General features: G+C 45.6%; 2 protein-coding genes across 2 annotated transcripts; both read left to right on the forward strand.

Moving 5' to 3' along the window:
• Positions 1 to 5,056: 5,056 nt before the first annotated feature.
• LOC137637687 (putative leucine-rich repeat-containing protein DDB_G0290503) lies at positions 5,057 to 6,314 on the forward strand. The gene is made up of 2 exons (XM_068369838.1): positions 5,057 to 5,098; positions 5,532 to 6,314. Exons 1-2 carry the CDS (start codon positions 5,057 to 5,059, stop codon positions 6,312 to 6,314), a joined length of 825 nt encoding a protein of 274 aa, XP_068225939.1.
• A 418-nt stretch (positions 6,315 to 6,732) lies between these two features.
• On the forward strand, positions 6,733 to 10,148 carry LOC137637689 (interaptin-like). The gene is made up of 4 exons (XM_068369839.1): positions 6,733 to 6,739; positions 6,909 to 7,641; positions 8,364 to 9,256; positions 9,385 to 10,148. The coding sequence occupies exons 1-4, from the start codon at positions 6,733 to 6,735 to the stop codon at positions 10,146 to 10,148; spliced, it is 2,397 nt and encodes a 798-aa protein (XP_068225940.1).
• Positions 10,149 to 10,281: the final 133 nt, after the last annotated feature.

Below are 10,281 nucleotides of genomic sequence, written 5' to 3' on the forward strand. Positions count from 1 at the left end.
TCTTCCGAGACGTCAGAGATCTGTTCATCCTCTTCGGAATCTAGGCGACACTCGTGCATGGACTGAGCCATGACCACATCAGGTTCCACCGTAATTTGGACAGTGGGGATTGCTTCCTTTGGAACCACTGAATCAGGGGAGGCCTTAGGGAACAACAGGGACCTCAGTTCTTCGGTGGCCAGGTACGGTCCAGTGGCATTCCTCTGAAAACCACGCACCCACTTGCGCAGTTTCTCACGAGCAATGTCTCTAACCTCCGCTGAGGGAGGGTTATGGAAGGCCTCAACTAGGTAGGCCTGGCAGACCGTACATTCCAGTGGATTCCAGAACTTCCAATCCCCTTTCTTGTCTGAGCAAGGGGCGTGAGTCCTGCACGCCGTATGTCCGTAAAACTGGGAGCGTTTCACGGCACAGTATGCGAAATCGCACTTCATCTGCTCCTCCTGTGGAAGAAAGAGAAAATGAGTATGGGGGAGTCATAGGAATGGCTCTTAAATTAAGTTAATATTAATCATTAATTTTAACTTACAGAAGGTGTGATGCATAGAGAGTGAAACAGTAAAGGAGAACACGCTCCATGCATCTCGCCCGGCTGGTTACCATAGGCTTGGTCCTGGGATAATCCAAATGACCGAGATCATTGGATATAGTTTCTTAGGATTCCCATTATATTGGAACTCCATGGAAAGCCAAGGACAAGGTTGGGATCGAATTCATTCGGTTCCCAGATAAGAGCCAGAAGGTCTCATTAAGGGTAACTGCTTCTGGCAACCAGCCGTGCTAAGATGCACATAGCATGCTGGAAATAGAAGAATGCAAAGAGACAGCATGATCACTAATAGAGCAGTACTAGGTACTGATCTTAGAAGCAAAGCAGCTTATCTATTTGCCAGGTAGGGCTATCTTAGTCTTATGATAGCTACAGAGAGGGGGTGCAAGTATTCTTGACGCCTCCGGGGTATCCGGCAATCCGCCGGCACGCCGGAGCTCGCTCCAGCATAGATTCTGGCATTAGAACAGACAATTTTCAAAAGTCAGTTAGATACCAGGATGGCGGCCTCCGGCACAACGGCGGCACGCCGGCAGGGAGCGGCGGCTCCGGCAGCCGGAGGATGCCGGATTGGTGACTGGGGTAAGGATGGTACAGGTAGTATCGGGTTGCCGGCAGTATATGCCGGCACTCCGGAGATCGACCGGCAAGCGGACGATTAGATAGGAGTAGGAGAGCCGCCGGTAGTAGCCGGCGGCAGCCGGCAGTCCCTCGGAACACGGGGGGCTGGCGGCAAGGGTAGGGAAGTCACCAAGAGGCAGGTATTGCCGGCATAAGAGGCGGCAAGAGACCGGCACCCGGATAGATAGAGAGACAGGGGGAGGGGGGGAAGGATGCAGGAAGTACCTTCAGGGTTCCAGACATCCCTCCCCCTCCCTGAGGGGGTGTACCCATGATAGAGACAGGCTCTATCATCCATATGCAGGGGTCACTAGGGACCGGGAGCAGGTAGCCCAAGGGAGGACTAGGGAACACCCAAGATGGGGGGGGGGGAGACTCCCTTATGCAGAGCTACACTAGGAACTAACCTTATAGGACACTATGAAGGTATATGTACCAGAGCGGACTGCACAAGGAAGCTCGGGTAGCCCTACTCATCCACCCTAAGGAGGAGTTGTAGGACAGGGGACAGATGAGTATAAACTAACCTAAGCATAGGCTAGGCTATACAAGAGATAGGTGGGGAGGGAGAAGAGAGGGGTCTTCCCAGGAAGGGTTTCTGTACCAGAGCGGCCACAAAGGGAAGGGAGGACACTCCCTAACCTAAGATTAGGCTGATCGGCTAAAACGGTGCAAGAGTACAGTTTCAGCATGGAACAGAGAAACCTTCCTAACCCGACCTAGATCAGGGCTAAAAGTCCTGAACTAGGCAAGGAAGAAGACGTATCGCTATCGCAGGAAAGTCGCAGACTATCCTAGCCATAGAGGTAGGCTAGCCTAACCTCACTCTCAGACGCAATCCTAAAGGGGGTTCATTCCTTTAGGGAGGACTGAGAGGCGATATAATACTCTATTAGGCAATAAATCCCTTTACTCAGAAAAGGGATCAAGGCTAATTAGAGGGAATGCCAAGGCAGGGGATGAAGGAAGCATATAGGGGTCCTAAGGTTAGGTTAGGCTAGTAAGAATCACTGACTAGCCTATCCCCTATATGGTCCCTGAAGGCGAAAACATTTGCATCACTAGTCAAAAGTATTGTAAAATAATAATGCCACTATCTTCATAACTTAGTCTAGGATCACTGATAAATCATGCATGAACACTTGTATATAGGCTCCTGGCCTGGGGGCTATAGTAGCCGACTGGTATGAGGTCAATCGATGACCGATAAAAAGCGTCTAAACACGATATAAAAGTTCCTAGCTATGAAGACTAAATAAACTAATGTATTCGATTAGTATATAAGGCCGGAAGCGTTGTTGTGGCTAACTAAATAAGACATGCAAAACAACAACGACGCCATAAAATGGCGGGTCCGGTAGAGGCACAGCTCTGCCACAAAACATCAATTATTTCGCAAAATAATATTTACTTTACGGCCAGAGCTTAATTAAACAATACTGGAACCTTGTACTCAACTTTCCAGAAGAAGGCGAGGCTGAAGGTAACGACATAGCGAAGATGCAAAACGATAAAGTTCACACAAGGGAAAATCCGTCTCAGTAGGGCAGCTACTAAACAAAGGATAAAGACGCGCGTGACGTCATTAGAGCAATGGCGTCCGTTTGTTTACGTCTCGAGTATCAGTAGTAGCCACGAGTGAGATTAGCTGTGGAACGGCTCCCAGCTATTCTCAGCCCTTACACACCGAAGCGTTAACTCTGTTCGGGGTGGAGATAGCTATGTGGCACGACCAGACATGCGTGTCCCCTGTTGTATTACGATGTCTTAAAGGGAAACCTTTGAGATACTCGCTCCAGAAGTTAGAATTCTGTGATAACCTGTGGTTAAATTCTCTGGGAATATCTTAGTAGTCTTATACCCAAGGAAGCTACCAAACAGGAACCTTCCATCAGGACGCCATGGCTTGAGCCCAAAAAAATTAATGAGATTCTCAATCTTTACCTTTATCCAATTCTACATTGAAATAAGATAGGATAACATCCTGCTATCATCAGCTTTGACAAACTATTGTGGTCAGTTTGGACTTTTTAAATTCTTCTTTCATGTAGGCCTACATTGCCCTACCTTATAAATACAACAAGATCCATGCTAGGATTTTACAGTGTACCTATACTTATGTCTACTTTCATTAACTGTCCTCATTTTGGGCATAAAAATAAATGTTCAGTGGTATCTTCTTTGCACAGGTCACACAAATTGTCTTCATATTTCCCTTGAAATTTGCTTTTAAATTTAGCATATTTAATCTTGTCTTCATTGCAAGGGTTGCCTAATCTAGATACATTTCTCTGATATAAAGCTGTGGACCATTTTCTTCTATAATCTTAATTTTTTTTCATTACTTTCTATTTTTTCTTCAATAGTTTCTTCTATTTTTTCATACATGTTTTCTTGATTTCTCCTTTCAGGGTCCTTTTCCCCCAACTTATTTCTCCATCCCATATCTTTTCTATGCTGTTACTCCAGCACTTTCTGCACGGGTTCTTCAACTGATCCTCAATTATCTCTCTTACCAGTCCTTTTTTATCTGAGTTTATGATGTTACGGAAAAGCATTAATTTCTTATTACCCTATTCTGCAGGACACCGGCCATATTCCTGTTTCTGCAAGTATGCCCCAATATGGAGTACTTGCAAGTTGTTCATACATATTCCTTATTATCTTATATTGAAGGTTTTCCAGATCTTTCATATCTTTGTCCATTATTACACTCCAGGTCTCCACGTTGGCAAATATTGTAAAGGCTCGGCCAGACCAAGCGCGGCTAGCGGCGAGGTTAGCGACAAGAGGTAATGGCGGCAAATTGAAACCTTAGGTACCTTATGTAGGTGGCCAGATAGGAGGCGCGGCAATATATATATTTATATGTATATATATATATATATATATATATATATATATATATATATATATATATATATATATATATATATATATATATTAGCCTCGCGCCTCCTATCTGGCCACCTACATAAGTTACCTAAGGTTTCAATTTGCCACCATTACCTCTTGTCGCTAACCTCGCCGCTAGCCGCGCTTGGTCTGGCCGGGCTCTTAGTACTACTACTGTTATATCATTTGCAATGTGGTGGTCCTGGTACCGACCTAGTTCTTTTCATCGGCACCTCTTTAATTTTCTTCTTTATTCACGTTCTTTTATTTTCTTCTACCTTCTTCCCATTTGACACACACACACATATAGATATATAATATATATATATATATATATATATATATATATATATATATATATATATATATATATATATATATATATATATATATATATATATATATATTTCTCCCAAAGAGTAGCTACTGCTGGGAATGTGGTGTCCCTGTTTATATATATATATATATATATATATATATATATATATATATATATATATATATATATATATATATATATATATATATATATATATATATATATATATATATATATATATATATTTTGCCTACTCCATTTTTATGTAATGTTCACTACTGCCATTCCATACAGCATTATTGGTAATGCCACATTTTGTTTTCAATATGCCTTTCCTACAAATATTATGTAGTTTTTTTTTCTATAATTGAGTAAGTCACAAGTTTGGTAACTTTTCTGCTCCTTTTCCATATGTCCGGTTTTTCTTACATATTAGATTACGCCAGTAGTCCCTATCTTGAGATTTTAATCCAATTCCTCTACATCATCATTATTTAAGTATATTTTTGACAATCTAATCCACAGTTCATACAAACTTAAATTTATTTTTTTAAGTTTCTTTAAATAAATAAGTGCTCAAATCTTCATTATTCCGTTTTCTAAACCTTTTCCATCTTTATAATTCATTAATTATTCTGTATGTGATTAAGAAGAAAGAGGGAGTATTGGTGATGGAGATACAGAAGGATGTTCGCAAACGTTGTGAAGAATATGTGAAGGATCTTTCTAGGGATGATAGAGCTGATAGACCTAGGTTGCACATAACACTGGATAGTACATAATTACTAGAAGAGGAAATAGTAGGTGCAATGACAAAGTTAAATAGAGTCAAAACCCTGGCCATGATGGGGTAACAATAGAAATGCTACTAGCAAGTGGGAATTTTGGACTAAGAAAAATTGTAGAATTGGCAAACAAAATATGTAACGCTGGGTATATTCCAAAAGAGATGTGCAGATCCATCTTCATTGTTATCCCAATGAGACCAAAGGCCATAGAGTGCAGTCTACACAGGACAATCAGCTTAATGAACTGCAGTCTACACAGGACAATCAGCTTAATGAACTGTAGTCTACGCAGGACAATCAGCTTAATGAACTGTAGTCTACGCAGGACAATCAGCTTAATGAACTGTAGTCTACACAGGACAATCAGCTTAATGAGCTGCAGTCTACGCAGGACAATCAGCTTAATGAGCTGCAGTCTACGCAGGACAATCGGCTTGATGAGCTGCAGTCTACGCAGGACAATCAGCTTAATGAGCTGCAGTCTACGCAGGACAATCGGCTTAATGAGCTGCAGTCTACGCAGGACAATCAGCTTAATGAGCTGCAGTCTACGCAGGACAATCGGCTTAATGAGCTGCAGTCTACGCAGGACAATCGGCTTAATGAGCTGCAGTCTACGCAGGACAATCGGCTTAATGAGCTGCAGTCTACGCAGGACAATCGGCTTAATGAGCTGCAGTCTACGCAGGACAATCGGCTTAATGAGCTGCAGTCTACGCAGGACAATCGGCTTGATGAGCGGCAGTCTACGCAGGACAATCGGCTTAATGAGCTGCAGTCTACGCAGGACAATCGGCTTGATGAGCGGCAGTCTACGCAGGACAATCGGCTTGATGAGCGGCAGTCTACGCAGGACAATCGGCTTAATGAGCTGCAGTCTACGCAGGACAATCGGCTTAATGAGCGGCAGTCTACGCAGGACAATCGGCTTGATGAGCGGCAGTCTACGCAGGACAATCGGCTTGATGAGCGGCAGTCTACGCAGGACAATCAGCTTAATGAGCTGCAGTCTACGCAGGACAATCAGCTTAATGAGCTGCAGTCTACGCAGGACAATCGGCTTGATGAGCGGCAGTCTACGCAGGACAATCAGCTTAATGAGCTGCAGTCTACGCAGGACAATCAGCTTAATGAGCTGTAGTCTACACAGGACAATCAGCTTAATGAGCTGCAGTCTACGAAGGACAATCAGCTTAATGAACTGCAGTCTACACAGGACAATCAGCTTAATGAGCTGCAGTCTACACAGGACAATCAGCTTAATGAACTGTAGTCTACACAGGACAATCAGCTTAATGAGCTGCAGTCTACACAGGACAATCAGCTTAATGAACTGCAGTCTACACAGGACAATCAGCTTAATGAACTGTAGTCTACACAGGACAATCAGCTTAATGAGCTGCAGTCTACGCAGGACAATCAGCATAATGAACTGCAGTCCACACAGGACAATCAGCTTAATGAGCTGCAGTCTACGCAGGACAATCAGCTTAATGAACTGCAGTCCACACAGGACAATCAGCTTAATGAGCTGCAGTCTACGCAGGACAATCAGCTTAATGAGCTGTAGTCTACACAGGACAATCAGCTTAATGAACTGTAGTCTACACAGGACAATCAGCTTAATGAACTGCAGTCTACACAGGACAATCAGCTTAATGAGCTGCAGTCTACGCAGGACAATCAGCATAATGAACTGCAGTCTACACAGGACAATCAGCTTAATGAGCTGCAGTCTACGCACAGTCTACACAGGACAATCAGCTTAATGAGCTGCAGTCTACGCAGGACAATCATCTTGATGAGTTGCAGTCTACGCAGGACAATACGCTTAATGAGCTGCAGTCTACGCAGGACAATCGGCTTGATGAGCTGCAGTCTACGCAGGACAATCGGCTTGATGAGCTGCAGTCTACGCAGGACAATCGGCTTGATGAGCGGCAGTCTACGCAGGACAATCGGCTTGATGAGCTGCAGTCTACGCAGGACAATCGGCTTGATGAGCGGCAGTCTACGCAGGACAATCGGCTTGATGAGCTGCAGTCTACGCAGGACAATCGGCTTGATGAGCGGCAGTCTACGCAGGACAATCGGCTTGATGAGCTGCAGTCTACGCAGGACAATCGGCTTGATGAGCGGCAGTCTACGCAGGACAATCGGCTTGATGAGCTGCAGTCTACGCAGGACAATCGGCTTGATGAGCGGCAGTCTACGCAGGACAATCGGCTTGATGAGCTGCAGTCTACGCAGGACAATCGGCTTGATGAGCGGCAGTCTACGCAGGACAATCGGCTTGATGAGCGGCAGTCTACGCAGGACAATCGGCTTGATGAGCGGCAGTCTACGCAGGACAATCAGCTTAATGAGCTGCAGTCTACGCAGGACAATCGGCTTGATGAGCGGCAGTCTACGCAGGACAATCAGCTTAATGAGCTGCAGTCTACGCAGGACAATCAGCTTAATGAGCTGTAGTCTACACAGGACAATCACCTTAATGAGCTGCAGTCTACGAAGGACAATCAGCTTAATGAACTGCAGTCTACACAGGACAATCAGCTTAATGAGCTGCAGTCTACACAGGACAATCAGCTTAATGAACAGTAGTCTACACAGGACAATCAGCTTAATGAGCTGCAGTCTACACAGGACAATCAGCTTAATGAACTGCAGTCTACACAGGACAATCAGCTTAATGAACTGTAGTCTACACAGGACAATCAGCTTAATGAGCTGCAGTCTACAGAGGACAATCAGCATAATGAACTGCAGTCTACGCAGGACAATCAGCATAATGAACTGCAGTCCACACAGGACAATCAGCTTAATGAGCTGCAGTCTACGCAGGACAATCAGCTTAATGAGCTGTAGTCTACACAGGACAATCAGCTTAATGAACTGTAGTCTACACAGGACAATCAGCTTAATGAACTGCAGTCTACACAGGACAATCAGCTTAATGAGCTGCAGTCTACGCAGGACAATCAGCATAATGAACTGCAGTCTACACAGGACAATCAGCTTAATGAGCTGCAGTCTACGCACAGTCTACACAGGACAATCAGCTTAATGAGCTGCAGTCTACGCAGGACAATCATCTTGATGAGTTGCAGTCTACGCAGGACAATACGCTTAATGAGCTGCAGTCTACGCAGGACAATCGGCTTGATGAGCTGCAGTCTACGCAGGACAGTCGGCTTGATGAGCTGCAGTCTACGCAGGACAATCGGCTTGATGAGCGGCAGTCTACGCAGGACAGTCGGCTTGATGAGCTGCAGTCTACGCAGGACAATCGGCTTGATGAGCGGCAGTCTACGCAGGACAGTCGGCTTGATGAGCTGCAGTCTACGCAGGACAATCGGCTTGATGAGCGGCAGTCTACGCAGGACAGTCGGCTTGATGAGCGGCAGTCTACGCAGGACAATCGGCTTGATGAGCGGCAGTCTACGCAGGACAGTCGGCTTGATGAGCGGCAGTCTACGCAGGACAATCGGCTTGATGAGCGGCAGTCTACGCAGGACAGTCGGCTTGATGAGCGGCAGTCTACGCAGGACAATCGGCTTGATGAGCGGCAGTCTACGCAGGACAGTCGGCTTGATGAGCGGCAGTCTACGCAGGACAATCGGCTTGATGAGCGGCAGTCTACGCAGGACAGTCGGCTTGATGAGCGGCAGTCTACGCAGGACAATCGGCTTGATGAGCGGCAGTCTACGCAGGACAGTCGGCTTGATGAGCGGCAGTCTACGCAGGACAATCGGCTTGATGAGCGGCAGTCTACGCAGGACAGTCGGCTTGATGAGCGGCAGTCTACGCAGGACAATCGGCTTGATGAGCGGCAGTCTACGCAGGACAGTCGGCTTGATGAGCGGCAGTCTACGCAGGACAATCGGCTTGATGAGCGGCAGTCTACGCAGGACAGTCGGCTTGATGAGCGGCAGTCTACGCAGGACAATCGGCTTGATGAGCGGCAGTCTACGCAGGACAATCGGCTTGATGAGCGGCAGTCTACGCAGGACAATCGGCTTGATGAGCGGCAGTCTACGCAGGACAATCGGCTTGATGAGCGGCAGTCTACGCAGGACAGCAGTCTACGCAGGACAATCGGCTTAATGAGCTGCAGTCTACGCAGGACAATCGGCTTGATGAGCGGCAGTCTACGCAGGACAATCAGCTTAATGAGCTGCAGTCTACGCAGGACAATCGGCTTAATGAAGTGCAGTCTACACAGGACAATCGGCTTAATGAGCGGCAGTCTGCACAGGACAATCGGCTTAATGAAGTGCAGTCTGCACAGGACAATCGGCTTAATGAGCGGCAGTCTGCACAGGACAATCGGCTTAATGAAGTGCAGTCTGCACAGGACAATCGGCTTAATGAGCGGCAGTCTACACAGGACAATCGGCTTAATGAAGTGCAGTCTGCACAGGACAATCGGCTTAATGAGCGGCAGTCTACACAGGACAATCGGCTTAATGAGCGGCAGTCTGCACAGGACAATCGGCTTAATGAGCGGCAGTCTACACAGGACAATCGGCTTAATGAGCGGCAGTCTGCACAGGACAATCGGCTTAATGAGCGGCAGTCTACACAGGACAATCGGCTTAATGAGCGGCAGTCTGCACAGGACAATTGGCTTAATGAGCGGCAGTCTACACAGGACAATCGGCTTAATGAGCGGCAGTCTGCACAGGACAATCGGCTTAATGAGCGGCAGTCTACACAGGACAATCAGCTTAATGTGCATAATAACAAAATGATATTAAGAGAAGTTTCAAACAGAATAAAAAGTAAATTAAAACCAGATGTTGCAGAAGAACAGTATGGATTTATAGTACAGAAAGGTGCCAGAAATGCAATATTCAACACGTACATGTTAACAGAGAGGGCAATAGAGGTACAGGAAGATGTTTTTATACATCTTATAGACCATGGAAAGGCATTTGATAAAGATAAACACTCCCAACTTATACAAGTTTAAAAGAGCTTCAACATTAATGGCAAGGACATTCGGATAATTACCAGCTTTTATTGAAGTAAGGAAGCTACAGTTAACATCAAGAATAATCTAACACCATGGATAGGAATAAAGCGAAAAGTAAGACAGGGATGTA

Source organism: Palaemon carinicauda, unplaced genomic scaffold (assembly GCF_036898095.1).
Source record: "Palaemon carinicauda isolate YSFRI2023 unplaced genomic scaffold, ASM3689809v2 scaffold93, whole genome shotgun sequence".
Classification (NCBI taxonomy): Eukaryota; Metazoa; Arthropoda; class Malacostraca; order Decapoda; family Palaemonidae; genus Palaemon; species Palaemon carinicauda.